The following is a 21413-nucleotide window of genomic DNA, read 5'->3' as shown; positions in this document are numbered from 1 at the left end:
GACATTTCTACATAAAGACATTTGAGTAAAGGACCAATCCTAACTTGTGCTCAGGGCCTATATTCACAAAGTGTCTCCGAGTAACAGTGCTATTCTAGGATCAGGTCCCCCCGTCCATGTAATCTTCTAATTAAGATCTAGAAGGCCAAACTTCTAGATCAGCATTACTAATTTGAGACACTTTTTGAATACAAGTCATGATCTCAGGTTCAGGGTATGACCCGAGTTAGCAAAGGGTGTGCTACTTACCAATGATGTGTTTGCTAGCAAAGATCTCGGAGGTAGCAAGGACGTGCGAGTTGATTAGGGCCTCGTCAATCCTCAGGAAGGTCTGGTCCCCACTGGCCCCGATCCAGGTGGCCTTGCGGCCATACTTGGCGCCAATGTTGGGCATGGGGGAAGGCTTGGCGTTCCAGTAGGGCATATCCAGGATTGGCCGACCCAGCTGCCCTTTCTGTGGAGAGGTGTATAACATTTTAGAAATTACACTTCAGTCATTTAGTCGTGTCAGTCATCTCATATAGAATGATTTAGAAATCACTACATCCAACAGTAGGTAAAACAACCAGGATCAGAAAAGACGAAGAGAAGTCAGTAACCCCATTCTGTGGTCACAATATTAATCTATATGCATTCAATAAGAATGTGTATGGACTTCAGTAAATAATAGATTTAGACAATATGGTATTGGTATGGCATTGCGTTTTAACGTAACATTGCACTCTGAGGAAAAACAAAGATGTGACCATTACAACAAGGTCAATAAGGAAAATTAAGGATTATGGTTGGGGTTAGATACAATTAAATGGTTTTAGTTCATCAAGAAAAAAAGTGACATAAAAATCAACATTGTGTAAAAAAAGACATCTAAACTCAAAACCGTAGGGGCATAGACCAAAACAGCTGCGTGGCGTACCGAGAAGCTGCCGAAGGTGAAGACTTGTCCGTCCATGAGGAGCACAGCTGTGTGGTTACTACCAGCTGTCACCTGGACACTCGGACCTGGGAGGGCCTGCACCAGCGTGGGAGAACCCCTACAAAGGCACAGAGTAATTAAATAATTCATTACCCAGGTTCAAGGACAGCCTTTACACCCCCCCCCCCCCCAACAAACTGAGGTTAAACATTAAGGGACCAGTGTTGTCATGATGCCAGTATCGCGATACTCTGAGGTATCGTGGCAAGGAAACAACATTTTCTGAGGAAAACAGTCACGTTTGACTGGCAGGATTTAAATTTACTGGACTTTTTTTTTATTACCATTGGTTGCGTAACCTGGGCAACCACCCATGGTTCTCAGAATGACAGAAATCACATTTAGTTTATGAATATTCATTTGAACAGAACATGCAACTCGGATGCAACTGTGTACATCATTCTTACCAACATCCGATGAGTAATTTGAAGTTGTCAGAATACATCCATAAGGCGTGTGGAAGTTAAGCTTTCCATAAAGTAAATTAGCCAAAATTATATAGCCTAATTAGCTTTCTCCTGTCTATGCATAAATAAATCGATTCATTCAAAATAGGCTACTACACCAGAAATTATGATTTGACAACAGAGGATTAACAGCTTTAAAACAAGTTTAAAAAAAATATATAAAACCTGCTGATTGTTTTAAACGGCAAAGTCTGCAGTCGGAAAGGCCCGCATTTTGGGCAGAGCGTGCAGCAAATAGTTTGGGAAACAAATGGCTATTGCTGTAAAGAGAAGGCAATCAAAATAATCCAATCTGTGTTTTAGTTATCAGAATTCTTAACTTAATTAAATGAAAAGTAGCCTTCTTATTGGCACCAGTTGAGAACATCAGCCATATGCCTGGTAAGTGTGCATATTCACAGACTTGGGTCAGTGCTCCAGCAGGTGTATCTCACTGATCATCCCTAAAGCCAACACCTCATTTGGCCGCCTTTCGTTCCAGTTCTCTGCTGCCTGTGACTGGAACGAATTGCAAAAATCGCTGAAGTTGGAGACTTTTATCTCCCTCACCAACTTCAAACATCTGCTATCTGAGCAGCTAAACGATCGCTGCAGCTGTACATATTCTATCGGTAAATAGCCCACCCAATTTTACCTACCTCATCCCCATACTGTTTATATTTATTTACTTTTCTGCTCTTTTGCACACCAATCATTTATCATTCCAGTGTTAATCTGCAAAATTGTAATTATTCGCCTACCTCCTCATGCCTTTTGCACACAATGTATATAGACTCTTTTTTTTCTACTGTGTTATTGACTTGTTAATTGTTTACTCCATGTGTAACTCTTTATCTTGGCCAGGTCGCAGTTGCAAATGAGAACTTCTCAACTAGCCTACCTGGTTAAATAAAGGTGAAATAAAAATAAAATAAAAAAGTGCCACTTTTGTTTGTTTTTGGACAATAATTTCCTCCTCCAGGTTAAATGGCCATCATATTGTATTTGTGTGTCCCCTTTTCGTAGGCCTAATACAGTGGGGAGAACAAGTATTTACAGGTAACGAGTTCAAACAGGTGCAGTTAATACAGGTAACGAGTGGAGAACAGGAGGGCTTCTTAAAGAAAAACTAACAGGTCTGTGAGAGCCGGAATTCTTACTGGTTGGTAGGTGATCAAATACTTTTGTCATGCAATAAAATGCAAATTAATTACTTAAAAATCATACAATGTGATTTTCTGGATATTTGTTTTAGATTCCGTCTCTCACAGTTGAAGTGTACATATGATAAAAATTACAGACCTCTACATGCTTTGTAAGTAGGAAAACCTGTGTCAAATACTTGTTCTCCCCACTGTATATGGATCAGACAACGTTGCTTTCACTGATCTGTTTGTCAGTGTCAGCAGAGAAGGCTACCATGTAATTTTGGTAGAATAAAAAAAAAAATATTAGGCAAATGTCTTTGGTCATAAAGTGTAGTAGAATTGCATGAAACATGTAAATAAAATAAAAAAAATTGTGCAAAGGAGAAGAAATGTAGACTGATATAGCATAGCCCTATTCTAACATGATGACAATACAGGGCGCGTGTGTCCGTTGATGTTGATTTTGCCCACCCACACCAGATGCGGTCAGGACACAGGTTGAAATATCAAAAAGAACTCAACCAACTACAATAATTTGGGGACAGGACGAAAAGCATTAAACATTTATGGCAATTTAGCTAGCTAGCTTGCTGTCGATAGCTAATTTGTCCTGGGATATAAACATTGGGTTGTTATTTTACCTGAAATGCACAAGGTCCTCAACTCAATTAATCCACAGATAAAAGGGTAAACCGAGTTTGTTTCTAGTAATCTCACCTCCTTCAGGCTTCTTCTTCAGACTTTATTAGGCGGCTGGCAACCACCGGTTGGCAACCACAAGATGAACTCAGTTCATCTTTCAATCACCCATGTGGGTATGTGCCCCTAAAAACCAATGAGGGATTGGGAGAGGCGGGATTTGCAGAGCTTTAAAATTCACAAATAGAACCAAGTTCTATGTTAACACCTGGCTACACAGAAGCTCGTTGAAGCGCACGAGCAGTGCGCTTTCCTCAGCCAACAAGATGAGTAACGAACAGCAAAATCACTAGCCAATGTCGATCTACTATCCCCCATAGTAGAAAAGTGTACCTATTATATTGGTCAGCTTGTTCTGTGCAAGAAAGAAATAGCCTATTCCAAACAGACTCTGGACAGTGGTGGGACGATAGATGCCAAATTCATACAACCAGTAGGCCTAGGATACATCCCAAAAAAGTAAAAAGCAATGACGATTATGCAACAGATCAGATCGTTTAGCATAACATGTTGATAGGCCTAAACTATTATTTCTACATATTATAAGCACAGCAAGGTGCACAAGGCAGTAGGCTTCGCACAAATGTTTGTCCCATAACGCAAATTAGCGTGAAACACACCATTGGGAGCGATGTCATGTGATACTGAGCTGTAGTCAATGAATAGCATTCTCAAGCAAGGTGTTCCCTTTGTCCAGGTAGGAAAGGGCACTGAGGTGCAATAGATTGCATCATCTGTGGATCTGTTGGGGCGGTATGCAAATTGGAGTAGGACTTGGAGTTATGGGATAATGGTGTTGATGTGAGCCATGACCAGCCTTTCAAAGCACTTCATGGCTACAGACGTGAGTGCTATGGGTCGGTAGTCATTTAGGCAGATTACCTTGGTGTTCTTGGGCACAAGGACTATGGTAGTCTGCTTGAAACATGTTGTTACTACAGACTCTGTTAGGGAGAGGTTGAAAATGTGAGTGAAGACACTTGCCAGTTGGTCAGCGCTTGCATACACGTCCTGGTAATCAGTCTGGCCCTGCAGACTTCTGAATGTCAACATGTTTAACGGTCTTACTCACATTGGCTATGGAGAGCGTAATCACACAGTCGTAGGGAACAGCTGATGCTCTCATGCATGCTTCAGTGTTGCTTGCCTCGACGCGAGCATAGAAGTAATTTAGCTCATCTGGTTGGCTCGTGTCACTGGGCAGCTCGCGGCTGTGCTTCCCTTTGTGGTCCATCATAGGCCTGCAACATCCGACAAGCATCGGAGCCGGTGTAGTATGATTCAATCTTAGTCCTGTATTGACGCTTTACCTGTTTGATAGTTTGATAATACTCCTCAATTTCATCATAAGAATCCCTGAACATATTCCAGTCTATGCTCGCAAAACAGTCTTGTCGTTTAGCATCTGCTTCATCTGACCACTTCCGTATTGGTCAAGTCACTGGTACTTCCTTGCTTTAGTTTTTGCTTGTAAGCAGGAATCGGGAGGATAGAGTTATGGTCAGATTTGCAATGTGCTACCATCTAGTGGAAAGCCTTCCCAGAAGATTGGATGCTGTTGTAAGCAGCAAAGGGGGGACCAACTCCATATTACTGCCCATGATTTTGGAATGAGATGTTCAACGAGAACGTGTCCACATACTTTTGACAATGTTGTGTACAGTATATAGAAAGGTGTGTGCCTTTCCAAATCATGTCCAACCAATTGAATTTAACAGGTAGACTCCAATCAAGTTGTAGAAACATTTCAAGGATGATCAATGGAAACAGGATACAGCTGAGCTCAATTTCAAGTCTCATAGCAAAGGGGCTGAATAATTATGTAAATAAGATGTTTTTTATTTTTAATACATTTGCTAATAAAAAATGTAAAACTTGTTTTTGCTTTGTAATTATGGGGTTTTGTGTGGAGATGAGGAAAAACATATATTTCATCCATTTTGTGGAGACCAGCTCTAGGAAGAGTCTTGGTGGTTCCAATTTTCTTCAATTTAACTATGATGGAGGCCACTGTGTTCATGGGGTCCCTCAATGCTAATAATAAGGCTGTAACGTAACAAGACGTGGAAAACCTTGAGTGCATTTGAAAAGTATTCAGACCCCTAGATGTATTAAAATGTATTAAATAGCTTTTTTCCCTCATCAATCTACACACAATACCCTATAATGACAAGGCAAAAATATATTTAGAATTTCTTGCAAGTTTCCAAAAAAAAAAAAATGAAATATCACATTTACATAAGCATTCAAAGCCTTTACTCAGTACTTTGTTGAAGCATCTTTGGCAGCAATTACAGCCTCGAGTCTTCTTGAGTATGACGCTACAAGTTTGGCAAACCTGTATTTGGGGAGTTTCTCCCATTGTTCTCTGCAGATCCTCTCAAGCTCTGTCAGGTTGGATGGGGAGCGTCACTGCACAGCTATTTTCAGGTCTCTCCAGAGATGTTCGATCGGGTTCTGGCTCTGGCTAGGCCATTCAAGGAGATTCAGAGACTTGTCCCAAAGCCACTCCTGCATTGTCTTGGCTGTGTGCTTACGGTCATTGTCCTGTTGGAAGGTGAACCTTTGCCCCAGTCTGAAGTCCTGAGCGCTCTAGAGCGGGTTCTCTTCAAGGATCTCTCTGTACTTTGCTCAGTTCATCTTTCCCTCGATCCGGACTAGTCTCCCAGTCCCTGCCGCTGAAAAACAACCCCACAGCACGATGCTGCCAAAACCATGCTTCACCGTAGGGATGGTGCCAGGTTTTCTCCAGACGTGACGATTGGCATTCAGGCCCGAGTTCAATCTTGGTTTCATCAGACCAGAGAATCTTGTTTCTCATGGCCAGAGTCCTTTAGATGCCTTTTGGCAAACTCCAAGCAGGCTGTCATGTGCCTTTTACTGAGGAGTGGCTTCTGTCTGGCCACTCTAGCATAAAGGCCTGATTGGTGGGGGGCTGCAGAGATAATTGTCCTTCTGGAAGATTCTACCATCTCCACAAAGAAACTACGGAGCTCTTTCAGAGTGACCATCGGGTTCATGGTCACCTCCCTAACCAAGATGCTTCTCAACCGATTGCTCAGTTTGGCGTGGAGACCAGCTCTAGGAAGAGTCTTGGTGGTTCCAATCTTCTTCCATTTAACTATGATGGAGGCCACTGTGTTCATGGGGTCCCTCAATGCTGCAAATACTGTTTGATACCCTTCCCCAAATCTGTGCCTGGACACAATCCTGTATCGGAGCTCTACGGACAATTACTTCAACCTCATGGCTTGGTTTTTGCTCTGAAATGCACTTTCAACTGTGGGACCTTATACAGACAGGTGTCTTTCCAAATCATGTCCAATCAATTTAATTTTACACAGGTGGACTCAAATCAAGTTGTAGAAACATCTCAAGGATGATCAATGGAAACAGGATGCACCTGAGCTCAATTGCAAGTTTCATAGCAAAGGGTCTGAATTCTTACATAAATAAGGTCTTTCAGGTTTTTTATATTTTATTTATTTTTTATTCTAAAAATATGTTTTCACTTTATCATCACAGGGTATTGTGTGTAGTTTGATGAGAAATTTTTTTCTAATAAATTTTAGAATAAGGCTAACGTAACAAATTGTGGATAAAGCAAAGAGGTCTGAATACTTGCACTGTAAATAGTGTTAGGACGCTGGGTGTAAAGTGTTACCAAATAAAGATATACAAAAACTTGCAGAGAACATATCCAACCAACAAGCTCTTAGAAAGAAATATAAACTATTAGAACCAAGACTTAACAATAGCTGATGTTGGAACAAAATGGAGGGAATGTTAGAGCATAACTAACGAAAGTACAATTAACGAAAATGTACGCTTAACCCAGTATAAACTAATGTTTAGAATGTATTATACAGGAGCCCAAATTCTACAGCACAACAGCAAGAGTCATGCCTTAAGTGTAAAACAAACATTAACTCAATAATCCATGCATTCTGGAAATGCTATAAAATCCACAAGTTATGGGCGGAGCTAGAAAACTGGCTGTTTCAATGAATTACAATCTTAACGTTCTTTTAACCCGTCAGTCTGCATATTTCAAAACATGGCATATGGCGGTGTAGCGAAATACCCAATGGGCTGGATAATTGTCTTCTCACTCATCTTGAAAACAAGTGTACTTAACTTGAAAATCAATCAATCCGCCATCATTAACAATTGAAAAATCAAATGATTTATTTTTGAAATATTGAAATAGCATGGGCAAACGAGAAAAACAAATTGGTATAATTTAAGGCCATGAGGCAAACAATAATGCAGGCACTAGCAATGGGGGTGTGAGCATGTGGGTCTACCACTATAAATATTTCCAATCTGGGAGGTAAACTTGATAAAGTATTCCTACGGTAAATATGTCTAACCATGAGAGGCAAGTCCCAACGGGTTGCTACTCTATGTACTTGTGAAAAAAACTGTTATAATACACTATTAAAACCTATTCATTATCTGAACAGAACATCTAGAACTGTTTTTTAGTGTCCAAATGTTTAACATTTTTGCATTCGTGCATGTCAGTGGTTACCTTGAGTTGACGTCTCCGTGTCCAAGCTGGCCATGCTGACCGTAGCCAAACGTATAGACATCCCCATTCTCCATCAGCACCACTACAGGACAGAACAAGAGACAAATACATTCCACCACATTACTTACCTGAATATGTTGTGCACGTTTCATATGTTCATGTGTGTTATTTTCCTATATACAGTCATGTTACAGAGAGTATTGCCATCTTACATTATCCACAGAATTTCAATTGTACATGTGTATTTGTCATTGAACTGATGTGCTAACTTGCTGAAAACAACAAATAGGGTCATAAAGAATTCTCCTATTAACACATTTCCAAACAGGTCAGGTCCCAGCAGATTGAAATCTTCTGACATCCTCTACAAGTTAAGTTGACATATGTATTTGTTTTAGGACTGTCGTAGAATGGATAATTTACTTGACTATATATTTTAGGAGCACTTTATGTATATGACAAAATATTGAATTTGGCTTTTAATAATATAGCCCAGAGAAACGCATTGAAAACCATTCATGAATGGCAAAAAAAATACTAAATATAATCAAAAGAAACAACGTTTTGAAGTGTTTGTCCTATATCTAGGATACAAAAGAAAGCGCAGGAAATATTTATACACTACCAGTCAAAAGTTTGGACACACCTACTCATTCAAGGGTATTTCTTTATTTTTACTATTTTCTACATCGTAGAATAATTGTGAAGACTGCAAAACTATGAAACAACATTTGGAATCATGTAGCAACCAAAAAAGTGTTAAATCGAAATATCTGATATATTTGAGATTCTTCAAAGTAGACACCCTTTGCCTTGATGACAGCATGGGACACTCTTGGTATTCTCTCAACCAGCTTCATGGGGTAGTCACTTGGAATTAATTTCAATTAACAGGTGTGCCTTGTTAAAAGTTCATTTGTGGAATTTCTTTCTTAATGTGTTTGGGCCAATCAGTTGTGTTGTGACAACGTAGGTTTGGAAAACAAAAGATAGCCTTATTTGGTAAAAGACCAAGTTCATATGATGGTAAGAACAGCTCAAATAAGCAAAGAGAAACGACAGTCCATCATTACTTTAAGACATGAAGGTCAGTCAATCCGCAGACGCAAAAAAAACATCAAGCAGTATAATGAAACTGGCTCTCATGAGGACCGCCACAGATAGACCCATAGTTAGCTCTGCTGCAGAGGATATATTAATTTGAGTTAACTGCACCTCAGATTGCAGCCCAAATAAACACTTCAGAGTTCAAGTCACAGACGCATCTCAACATCAACTGTTCAGAGGAGACTGTATGAATAAGGCCTTCATGGTCAAATTGCTGCAAAGAAACCACTACTAAAGGAAACCAATAAGAAGAAGAGACTTGCTTGTGCCAAGAAACATGAGCAATGGACATTAGACTGGTGGGAATCTGTGTTTTGGTCTGATGAGAGTTTTGGTTCCAACCATTGTGTCTTTGTGAGATGCAGAGTAGGTTAACATATGATCTCTGCATGTGTGGTTCCCACCGTGAAGCATGGAGGAGGTTTGATGGTGCTTAGCTGGTGACACTGGCTGTGATTTATTTATAACAATAATGAGAAGGTTTGGGATGAGTTCGACCGCATAGTGAAGGAAAAGCAGCCAACAAGTGCTCAGCATATGTGGGAACTCCTTCAAGACTGTTGGAAAAGCATTCCAGGTGAAGCTGGTTGAGAGAATGCCAAGTGTGCAAAGCTGTCATCAAGGCAAAGGGTGGTTACTCTGAAGAATCTCAAATATATTTTGATTTTTCTAACACTTTTTTGGTTACTACATGATTCCATATGTGGAATTTGTTAGTTTTGAAAATAAAGAAAAACCCTTGAATGAGTAGGTGTGTCCAAACATTTGACTGGTACTCTGAGGAACATAACATTTTAACATCTTTTTTCCATCTTCATAACATTGCAAAAATCTGAAAATGTTTGTCAAAAATGATGCAGAAAAACTAATCCATGCCTTTGTCACGTCTAGATGAGACTATTGAAATGCTCTACTTTCCGGGCAACCCGGATAAAGCACTAAATAAACTTCAGTTAGTGCTAAACACTGCTGCTAAAATGTTGACGAGAACCCCCCCCCCCCCCCCCCCCAAAAAAAAAAAAAATGTTTTTTTTTACTCCAGTGCTAGCCTCTACACGGGTTTCCTGTTAAGGCTAGGGCTGGTTTCAAGGTTTTACTGCTAACCAACAAAGCATTACATCGGATTGCTCCTACAATGGTCTGCCTATCCATGTAAGAGACTCAGACTCGGTCTTGACCTTTAGGTCTTTATGGAAGACTCATGTGACTCACTACCTGGATTCTACTACAAAACTTGAATTTGTGTTTTCTACATTGGATTAAAGCTAGAAAATGGTATATCATACACTGCATTTGAGGAACAATGTGAAAGTAATTCTGCTTTGAAAGTTGTTCAACCCTTAATCTCACTTTTGAGAAAAACGCATTTGAATGTTTCTGTATCTAGTGAAGAGCTCTTTTGTTTACACCCATTCAGCATTGTTCACACCATCATAAGCTTTAGCCCCACCCATCTCGGAGCGCTCTCTGTCCGCACACTTGAGGCTCTGGCCAATGATTTAGTTACCTCTGGATAACATGAAAACAGTCTAACCAGCTCTGCTGGCAACAATTTCATTACTCTTTTTTTGCAGATGTTTAATAACACAGCCATATTCAACGGTTGTTGTACACACATCACGTAACGTTAGCTAACGAGCTAGTCTGCTAACGTTATCTAGTTAAACAACAAATGAACAGTGCCAACAATGCCACAGTCCTGGGAGCTAACCAACCAAGTTCAATGTTAGCTAGCTAACATTTGGCTCTAACTAAAAAAGCAGCCGGCTCTTGGAAACAAATAACGTCAGCGAGGGAGCCAGCCAGCTAATGTTAACTAGCTAGCTGACAGTACACTTTAGCTTAAGACATATAGCTAGCTAGGGAAACAATGAACCTAGCTAGGTAAACAACGTTTAAGATCACACACGTCACGTTAGCTAATGAGCCAGCTAGCAAACGTTAGCTAGTTAAACAACAATGAACAAAGTGGCAACAATGCCAAAATGATGGGAGCTAACCAACCAGGTTCAATGTTAGCTAGCTTACATTAGGCTCTAACTAGAAAAGCAAACGGCTCTGGGAAATGAATAAGGTCAGCTTGGGAGCCAGCCAGGTAACGTTAGCTAGTGAACAGTACAATTTAGCTTGAAATGAAACCTCTCTCTGTCAAAATTAGAAACGTGAAATATCTGAAAATGTCTTACTAGTGCTCTTCCATGCTATCCCTAGGAGGGGTGCATCACTTGAGTGGGTTGGGTCACTGACGTGATCTTCCTGCCCGGGTTGGCGCCCCCCTAGAGTTCGCTCCGTGGGGGAGACCTTCAAGGGTTACACTCAGCCTTGTCTCAGGGCAGTAAGTTGGTGGTTTGAAGATATCCCTTGTGTGGTGTGGAGGGTGTGCTTTTGCAAAGTGTGTGGGGCTATATCTGCCCCCAGCTGTGCTCTGGACACCATATGTGAACTGATTGCCCCCCATCTATCTTCAGAGCTCGTGCTGCGAGCGACCTAAACTGGAATATGCTTAAAACACCAGCCATCCTACAATCTAAGCTTGATGCCCGAAAATCTCACACAAATTATCAATGAACCTACCAGGTACCTCTCCAAAGCCTTAAACACGGGCACCCTCATAGAAATCATCCGAACCAACTTGCCCTCTAAATACACCTCTGCTGTCTTCAACCAAGATCTCAGCGATCACTGCCTTATTGCCTGCATCTGTAATGGGTCAGCGGTCAAACGACCTCCACTCATCACTGTCAAACGTTCCATGAAACACTTCAGGGAGCAGACCTTTCTAATCGACCTGGCCGGGGTATCCTGGAAGAATTTTTAAATGCCTTCCTAACCATCTTAAATAAGCATGCCCCATTCAAGACATTTAGAACCAGGAACAGATATAGCCCTTGGTTCTCCCCAGACCTGACTGACCTTAACCAACACAAAAACATCCTATGGCGTTCTGCATTAGCATCGAACAGCCCCCGTGATATGCAGCTGTTCAGGGAAACTAGAAACCATTATACACAGGCACTTAGAAAAGCCAAGGCTAGCTTTTTCAAGCAGAAATTTGCTTCCTGCAACACTAACTCAAAAAAGTTATTGGACACTAAAGTCCATGGAGAATTAGAACACTTCCTCCCAGCTGCCCGCTGCACTGAAGATAGGAAACACTGTCACCACTGATAAATCCACTATAATTGAGAATTTCAATAAGCATTTTCTACGGCTGGCTATGCTTTCCACCTGGCTACTCCTACCCCGGTCAACAGCACTGCACTCCCCACAGCAACTCGCCCAAGCCTTCCCCATTACTCCTTCACCCAAATCGAGTCAGCTGATGTTCTGAAAGAGCTGCAAAATCTGGACCCCTACAAATCAGCCGGGCTAGACAATCTGGACCCTTTCTTTCTAAAACATTATCTGCCGAAATTGTTGCCACCCCTATTACTAGCCTGTTCAACCTCTCTTTCGTGTCGTCTGAGATTCCCAAAGATTGGAAAGCAGCTGCAGCGATCCCCCTCTTCAAAGGCCCCCTTGACCCAAACTGCTACAGACCTATATCTATCCTACCCTGCCTTTCTAAGGTCTTCAAAAGCAAAGTCAACAAACAGATTACTGACCATTTCGAATCTTACCATACCTTCTCTGCTATGCAATCTGGTTTCAGACCTGGTCATGGGTGCAACTGAGCCACGCTCAAGGATATCTAAACGATATCTTAACCGCCATCGATAAGAAACATTACTGTGCAGCCGTATTCATTGATGTGGCCAAGGCTTTCGACTCTGTCAATCACCACATCCTCATCGACAGACTCAACAGCCTTGGTTTCTCACAAGATTGCCTCGCCTGGTTCACCAACTATTTCTCTGATAGAGTTCAGTGCGTCAAATTGGAGGGTCTGCTGTCCGGACCTCTGGCAGTCTCTATGGGTGTGCCACAGGGTTCAATTCTTCAACCGACTCTTCTCTGTATACATCAATGATGTAGCTCTTGCTGCTGGTGAGTCTCTGAACCACCTCTACGCAGACGACACCATTCTGTATACTTCTGGCCCTTCTTTGGACACTGTGTTAACACCCCTCCAGGCAAGCTTCAATGCCATACAACTCTCCTTCCGTGGCCTCCAATTGCTCTTAAATACAAGTAAAACTAAATGCATGCTCTTCAACCGATCGCTGCCTGCACCTGCCCGCCTGTCCAACATCACTACTCCGGAAGGCTCTAACTTAGAATACGTAGACAACTACAGATACCTAGGTGTCTGGTTAGACTGTAAACTCTCCTTCCAGACCCACATTAAACATCTCCAATCCAAAGTTAAATCTAGAATTGGCTTCCTATTTCGCAACAAAGCATCCTTCACTCATGCTGCCAAACATACCCTTGTAAAACTGACCATCCTACCAATCCTCGACTTCGGCGATGTCATTTACAAAATTGCCTCCAATACCCTACTCAACAAATTGGATGCAGTCTATCACAGTGCAATCCGTTTTATCACCAAAGCCCCATATACTACCCACCATTGCGACCTGTACGCTCTCGTTGGCTGGCCGTCGCTTCATTCTCGTCGCCAAACCCACTGGCTCCATGTCATCTACAAGACCCTGCTAGGTAAAGTCCCCACCTTATCTCAGCTCGCTGGTCACCATAGCATCACCCACCTGTAGCACTCGCTCCAGAAGGTATATCTCTCTGGTCACCCCCAAAACCAATTCTTTCATTGGCCGCCTCTCCTTCCAGTTCTCTGCTGCCAATGACTGGAACGAACTACAAAAATCTCTGAAACTGGAAACACTTATCTCCCTCACTAGTTTTAAGCACCAACTGTCAGAGCAGCTCACAGATTACTGCACCTGTACATAGCCCACCTATAATTTAGCCCAAACAACTACCTCTTTCCCTACTGTATTTATTTAGCTCCTTTGCACCCCATTATTTTTATTTCTACTTTGCACATTCTTCCACTGCAAATCTACCATTCCAGTGTTTTACTTGCTATATTGTATTTACTTTGCCACCAAGGCCTTTTTTTGCCTTTACCTCCCTTATCCCACCTCATTTGCTCACATCGTATACAGACTTGTTTATACTGTATTATTGACTGTATGTTTGTTTTACTCCATGTGTAACTCTGTGTCGTTGTATGTGTCGAACTGCTTTCCTTTATCTTGGCCAGGTCGCAATTGTAAATGAGAACTTGTTCTCAACTTGCCTACCTGGTTAAATAAAGGTGAAGAAAAAATAATAATAATAATAATGAACGCTCCCTCTAATTCACTATTCTCTCCCGGAGGACCTGAGCTCTGGGACCATGCCTTTGGACTACTTGGCCTAATGACTCCTTGCTGTCCCCAGTCCACCAGGTCGTAGTGCTGCTCCAGTTTCAACTGTTCTGCCTGTAGCAATGGAACTACAACCTGTTCACCGGACGTGCTACCTTGTCCCAGACCTACTGTTTTCAACTCTCTCGCTCTGCTGTTTCGAATGCTGAATGCTCGGCTATGAAAAGCCAACTGCAAATACTGATTATTATTATTTGACCCTACTCGTCATCTATGAACATTTGAACATCTTGACCATGTACTGTTATAATCTCCACCCGGCACAGCCAGAACAGGACTGGCCACCCCTCTCTGGTTCCTCTCTAGGCTCCGGCCTTTCGAGGTAGTTTTTCCTAGCCACTGTGCTTCTACATCTTCATTGCTTGTTGTTTGGGGATTTAGGCTGGGTTTCTGTATAGTACTGACATTGACTGATGTAAAAAATAGCATTTATAAATACAATTGATTGATACTGTTTATTTTTATTAACAAATATTTAACCCCTTTTTCACAGGCACAAAACTACCTTCATACTTCCATTAATTGTTTGAAACCGGTATCGGTTACCTTCAGACGAGTCCTGTGACAAAGAGTACCTACAATGTTGTTGAGCCATCCTCAGTTGTGTCCTATCACTGCCATTAAAGTCTAACTTTTTTAAAGTCACAATTGGCCTCATAGTGAATTCCCTGAATGGTTTCTGTATCTTTGTAATGGATGCCTGTATCTTTGTAATAACGAACTGTATTGATCCCTGGTCTTTGTGGTTGAATCTGTGTTTGAAATGTACCGCTCGACTGGGGACCTTACAGATAATTGTTTGTGTAGGGTACAGAGATGAGGTAGTCATTCAATTTGTTTTACTATTATTGCACATAGTGAGTCCATGCAATAGTGAGTCCATGCAATTTATGTGACTTGTTAAAAACCTGTAGGGATAGGGATAATACTGCCCCCTTTGGATGAATTGCGTGCCCATAGTAAACTGAATAACAATATGTCCTAAATTGCTAATATATGCATATAATAATTATTATTGGATAGAAAACACTCTGAAGCTTCTAAAACCGTTTGAATTATGTCTGTGAGTATAGCAGAACTCACAGGGCAGGCAATCTCCCAAACTAGTTTTGGAATCCTGAAAGTTGGGGCAACTTTGACATCATCGCCCCCTCCCTTCCCAACCAGTTATGGATCTGGAAACACTTTCTATGTCTTCCACTAGATGTCCTCATTCAGTAGAGCGCTTAATTGTGCAAATGCTGTGAACTTTGACCCTTTGAGGCGAAAAACAGTGGGTGTCGCGAGAAATTCCATGTGCGTTAGGAGCGCTTTGGACACAGATCTTCCTCTGTTCCAGCTTGCCCGAGATGAAGTAGGATTGTCCGGTTGGAATGTCAATCATTTTGTACGTTTATAACATTCTAAAGCTTGATTCTGCACTTAGTTTGACCAGTTTAGTCGACCTATAATATGTCATTTGGAAGTTTTGAAGCGCAATTATTCTGGACCAGAAGTAATTTTTTGGGCATTTGAGCTGAAAGTGGTAGCATATGCTACTACATGGACACTAGAATTGAAACAAAACGATGTATTGGGTAAGTATGACTCCTTCCACTACATTCTGATCGAAGACCATCAAAGGTAAGGGAATATTTATGTTGTAATTTTGTATTTCTGTTGACTCCAACATAGCGGAGAAATATTGTTTACGTGTGAGTGCCGTCTCAGATTATTGCATAGTGAACTAATTCCGTAACGTTAAAAAAAAATGTGACACAGCGGTTGCATTAAGAACCAGTGTATCTTTCTAACTATATGTAGAACATGTATATTTAGTCAAAGTTAATGTGTATTTCTGTTATCTGGCGTAGCTTTCTATAATTTCTCCGGACATTTTTGAGCATTTTCTGAACATGGCGTCAATGTAAACCTTGATTTATGGATATACATAGCATATTATCGAAAAAAACAAATGTACTGTGTAACATGTCATATTACTGTCATCTGATGAAGATTTTCAAAAGGTTAGTGAATGATTCTTCTTTTAATCCTGCGTTTGTGATTGCATCTTTTGTTCGACAAAATGGCTGCATATCGTCTGTGTCTTTGTGGTGGTTTGACATAAATATGTGCTATGTTTTCGCCGTAAAACATTTTAGAAATCTGACACGCTGGGTAGATGAATAAGGTGTTTATCTTTCATTTGAGCTATTGGACTTGTTAATGTGTGGAGGTTAAATATTTCTAAGAATATTTTTGCATTCTGTGCGCCACCGTTTGAGTTGAACGGGGGGGGGCTGGGGTAGTTCCCGCTTGGGAACCCATGCCGTCAACAGGTTTTAAGTTCATTTTTACTCCCAAACGTATTTAGGCTTGCCATAAGTGGGTTGAATACTTGACTCAAGACCTTTCAGCTTTTTATGTTTACTTTGCTAAAATATCAAAAAACATAATTACACTTTGACATTATGGGGTATTACGTGTAGGCCAGTGCCAAAAAATATATATTTAATTCACTTTAAATTCAGGATGTAACAACAAAATAACAACAAAATGTGGAAAAAGTCAAGTGGTGTGAATACTTTCTGAAGGCACAGACTAGCTAAATTAGCTATGTTATGAACACAACTCATCTGCTGTCAATAGCAGAATATGACTTGAGAACAATTGTAATAACAGTCCCAAGACAGTCCCTGATTAGCAAGGATTAGTCTGTGTTTAATTTAATTGCGTATTAAAAATACAATTTGATATCATCAGGGTTTTCTCGAGCTTCCTACAAAAATGCTGAGGTAGCAACAGCAACCAAGGGGATGGGGCTTAGAGAAGGGTACATTCCTTTAACTATTTTTATTGAAAGACCTTTATGACCTATGGCTATGTGATATGTGGCCAGAAGACACTCCTCAAAACAAAGCCTTCATCTTGTGATCAAACACCACTGAGTAAGAGATCAAAGAGGAAGCAGGAAGTGAGTAATAGGGTGTTTCCGGGAGACCTACCTGAATGGTGGAAGCCGCAGCTAACCTGCACAGCTCTCATCTCGCAGTCGAAGCGCACCGCCCCCGGGGGATAAGTGGTGATCTTACTGGCGTCCTTTTCCCCTCGCTCACTGTTCCCATCTGCAAAGGCAAACAGGCCATCAGTCAGGTAGACAGAGGGAAGGAGAGAGCAGGGAGGAGAGGGGGGGGGATTATGAAAGATGAACTCTGTTGGTAGCTTCAGAGATGGGTGTCTCGATCGGAACAGTAGTAGCCCTGGAGCAAGAAAGAGAGGGAAGCTGGAAGGAGCAAGTGATTCTGAGAAAAAAGGGAGAAAAGGAAGGACAATGGTCATGCAAAAAGAAGGTAGAAATAAGGTAAAAGCTCTCAAAACCTCACAGAGCAGGACCTCTCTTTGTGGGAGGACATTTGGTGGGGGGTTTGTTTCAACTTCAACGTGAAGTATCACTTGCAGGTGCGTTTGACTCCTAACTACACAGCAACAGGATCCAGAGCTTAGTGCTGTTCTTTCCAGCTGCATTTATTTAAAAATGTTCTGAAAATAGTGTAATGTGAGTTTGGTGTGTCTTTGGCTTTCATAGGGGTCCTATTGTTTCAGAGGTCATCGTGGTGGATGAGAGGAACCGGGTGGATGAACACCCATGCATTAGTGATCATAGAACAGTGTTTCTCAACCCATGTTATACCAAGGACTGACATGTTATGGTCTTCCTCTTAATACTGAACAAAAATATAACATATAACAATTTAAAAGATTTGACTACGTTACAGTTCTTATAAAGAAGTCAGTCAATTGAAATTAATTGGGCACTAATCTATGAATTTCACATGAATGGAAATGTAGATATGCATCTTTTGGTCAGAGATATAAAAATAAAAAAGCAGGGTTGTGGAGCAGAAAACCAGTCAGTATCTGGTGTGACATTTATTTTCCTCATGCACTGCGACACATTCAGATTTAATGTCACATTCACAAGTACAGTGAAATGCCATTCTAGCAAATTCAAAACCCAACAATGCAATAATCAATAACAATTTATTACTAGATAAAAAACTTGAGAAATAAGAATAGAAAATATGAAATACAAAGTACATAAGTAAGCATACTATATACAGGAAATATTTAAAAAGTCAGTTCCAATACCAAATATACAGGTTCAGGGATACTGGAGTGATGGAGGTAAATATGTGTAGGGGTAAGGGGATAAGGCACCAGCGTATAAGATAACAGAGTAGCAGTAGCTTGTATGCGAGTGGGTGAGAGGCAGTATAAAATAATGTACATATTATGTGCGAGTGAGAAAATTGAGTTTTTGTTTGTTGGAGTGACAGTGTTTGTGAGTGTGTAGGAACCTGTGAGTGTGCATAGAGACAGTGCAAAGATTGAAATAAAAAGGTAAATAAAAGACAGAAGGTTAACTCCGATAGTCCGTGTATCTATTTGGTTAGCTATTTATTCGTCATATTTCTTGAAGCTGTTCAAGAGACTGTTGGTGTCAGGATTGATACACTGGTTCCTCTTGCCATGCAGCAGCAGAGAAAATAGTCTATGGCTTGGGTGGTTGGAGCCTGAATTCTTCAGGCCTTCTTTTCACACTGCCTGATATAGAGGTCATGGATGGCAGGGAGCCCGGCCCCAGTGATATACTGGGCTGTCCTCATAACCCTTTGTAGTGCCATGCGATCGAGGTCAAAACTATTGCCATACCAAGCAGTGATGCAGCCAGTCAATATGCTCTCAACCTTTTGAGGATTTGAGGGCCAACGCCAAACTGTTTCAACCTTCTGAAGGGGAAGAGGCACGGTCGCCCCTTCATCACTACTGTGCGTGTGTTTGGACCATTTTAAGTCTTTAGTGATTTGAACACCGAGGAACATGAAGCTTTCTAGCTGCTCCACTGCCGCCCCGTTGATGTGGATGAGGGCGTGCTTGTCCCCCAGTTTCCTGTAGTCCACGATCAGCTCCTTGGTATTGCTGACATTGAGGTGTTGTTTCTCTGGCATCACACTGCCAGGTCAATGACCTCCTCCCTGTAGGATGACTCAGTCACCAATGACCAGGCCTACCACCGTCATGTCGGCAGCGAACTTGATAATGGTGTTGGAGTTGTGCGTGGCCACACAGTCCTGGGTGAACAGCACAGGAGGGGACTAAGCACACAACCCTGTGGGATCCCTGTGTTAAGGGTTAGGGCGGCAGAGGTGAGGTTGCCTACCCACACCACCTGGGGTTGGCCAATCAGGAATTCCAGGATTCAGTTGTAGAGGGAGGTGTTCAGACACAGAGTCTTGGTGACGAGCTTGGAGGGGACAATTCTGTAGTAAACGAATAGCATTCTCACTTAACCTGTTACATCTATGGGGGCGCTATTTCATTATTGGATAAAAAAAACGTGCCCGTTTTAAGCGCAATATTTTGTCACAAAAAGATGCTCGACTATGCATATAATTGACAGCTTTGGAAAGAGAACACTGACTTTTCCAAAACTGCAAAGCTATTGTCTGTGAGTGCCCCAGAACTGATGCTACAGGCGAAACCAAGATGAAACTTCAAACAGGAAATGAGCAGGATTTGAGGCTCTGTTTTTCATTGTCTCCTTATAAGGCTGTGAATGCGCAAGGAATGAGCCTGCCCGATCTATCGTTTCCCCAAGGTGTCTGCAGCATTGTGACGTATTTGTAGGCATATTATTGGAAGATTGACCATAAGAGACTACATTTGCCAGGTGTCCGCCCGGTGTCCTCCGTCAAAATTGGTGCGTCATCTTCAACTGCACGTATTTTTCCAAGCGATTCACAGGAGAAAGTATACATTCACGAACGATATATCAATGAAGAGATATGTGAAAAACACCTTGAGGATTGATTCTAAACAGCGTTTGCCGTGTTTCAGTCGATATTATGGAGTTAATTTGGAAAACAGTTTGCCGTTTTGATGACTGAATTTGTTGTTTTTTTTGTTCCCCAAAAGTGATTTACAAAACGGAGCGATTTCTCCTACACAAAGAATCTTTCAGGAAAAACTGAACATTTGCTATGTAACTGAGAGTCTCCTCATTGAAAACATCCAAAGTTCTTCAAAGGTAAATGATTTTATATGAATCCTTTTCTGGTTTTTGTGCAAATGTTGCCAGCTAAATGCTACGCTAGCTATCAATACTCTTACACAAATGCTTGTTTTGCTATGGTTCAAAAGCATATTTTGAAAATCTGAGATGACAGTGTTGTTAATGAAAAGGCTAAGCTTGAGAGCTAGCACATTCATTTCATTTCATTTGCGATTTTCATAAATAGTTAATGTTATGCTAATGAGCTTGAGGCTATAACTGGATACCGGTTCTTTTCATAGCCAAACGTGAACAAAACAGAGCGATTTGTCCTACACAAATAATATTTATTTGAAAAACTGAACATTTGCTGTCTAACTGAGAGTCTCCTCATTTAAATCATTCTTCAAATGTAAATGATTTTATTTGAATGATTTTCTTGTTTTTGTGAAAATGTTGCTGGCTGAATTCTAGGCTTATAGCTATGCTAGCTATTAATACTCTTACACAAATGCTTGTTTAGCTATGGTTGAAAAGCATATTTTGAAAATCTGAGATGACAGTGTTGTTAACAAAAGTCTAAGCTTGAGAGCAAATATATTTATTTCATTTCATTTGCGATTTTCATGAATAGTTAACATTGCACTGTTATGCTAATGAGCTTGAGGCTATAAATAAAACAAGAAGCTCCCACGGATCCCACAACATTGACGAATACGCTGATTCGGGCAACAACATGTGCGAGTTCATTATTAGAACGTGCGTTGAAGATGTCGTTCCCATAGCAACGATTAAAACATTCCCTAACCAGAAACCGTGGATTGATGGCAGCATTCGCGTGAAACTGAAAGCGCGAACCACTGCTTTTAATCAGAGCAAGGTGACTGGTAACATGACAGAATATAAACAGTGCAGCTATTCCCTCCGTAAGGCTATCAAACAAGCTAAGCGTCAGTATAGAGACAAAGTAGAATCTCAATTCAACGGCTCAGACACAAGAGGTATGTGGCAGGGTCTACAGTCAATCACGGACTACAAGAAGAAATCCAGCCCAGGCATGGACCAGGATGTCTTGCTCCCAGGCAGACAAAATAACTTTTTTGCCCTCTTTGAGGACAATACAGTGCCACTGACACGGC

The 21413-nt window shown here is 41.2% G+C and overlaps 1 protein-coding gene across 18 annotated transcripts in view; it reads right to left on the bottom strand.

Moving 5' to 3' along the window:
- The window catches only part of LOC135519932 (E3 ubiquitin-protein ligase MYCBP2), a 317195-nt gene that overhangs the window by 171253 nt on the left and 124529 nt on the right, over positions 1 to 21413 (bottom strand). For all 18 annotated transcript variants that reach the window (XM_064945153.1, XM_064945155.1, XM_064945157.1 and 15 more), the window contains 4 exons: positions 17228 to 17347; positions 7804 to 7885; positions 917 to 1034; positions 250 to 454 (listed from right to left, as the gene is read on the bottom strand). In XM_064945153.1, coding sequence (XP_064801225.1) covers positions 250 to 454; positions 917 to 1034; positions 7804 to 7885; positions 17228 to 17347 — 525 coding nt within the window. The remainder of the gene's footprint in view (positions 1 to 249; positions 455 to 916; positions 1035 to 7803; positions 7886 to 17227; positions 17348 to 21413) is intronic.

This window comes from Oncorhynchus masou, chromosome 29 (assembly GCF_036934945.1).
Source record: "Oncorhynchus masou masou isolate Uvic2021 chromosome 29, UVic_Omas_1.1, whole genome shotgun sequence".
Taxonomy (NCBI): Eukaryota; Metazoa; Chordata; class Actinopteri; order Salmoniformes; family Salmonidae; genus Oncorhynchus; species Oncorhynchus masou.
This window is presented reverse-complemented; position numbering and strand designations above follow the sequence as displayed.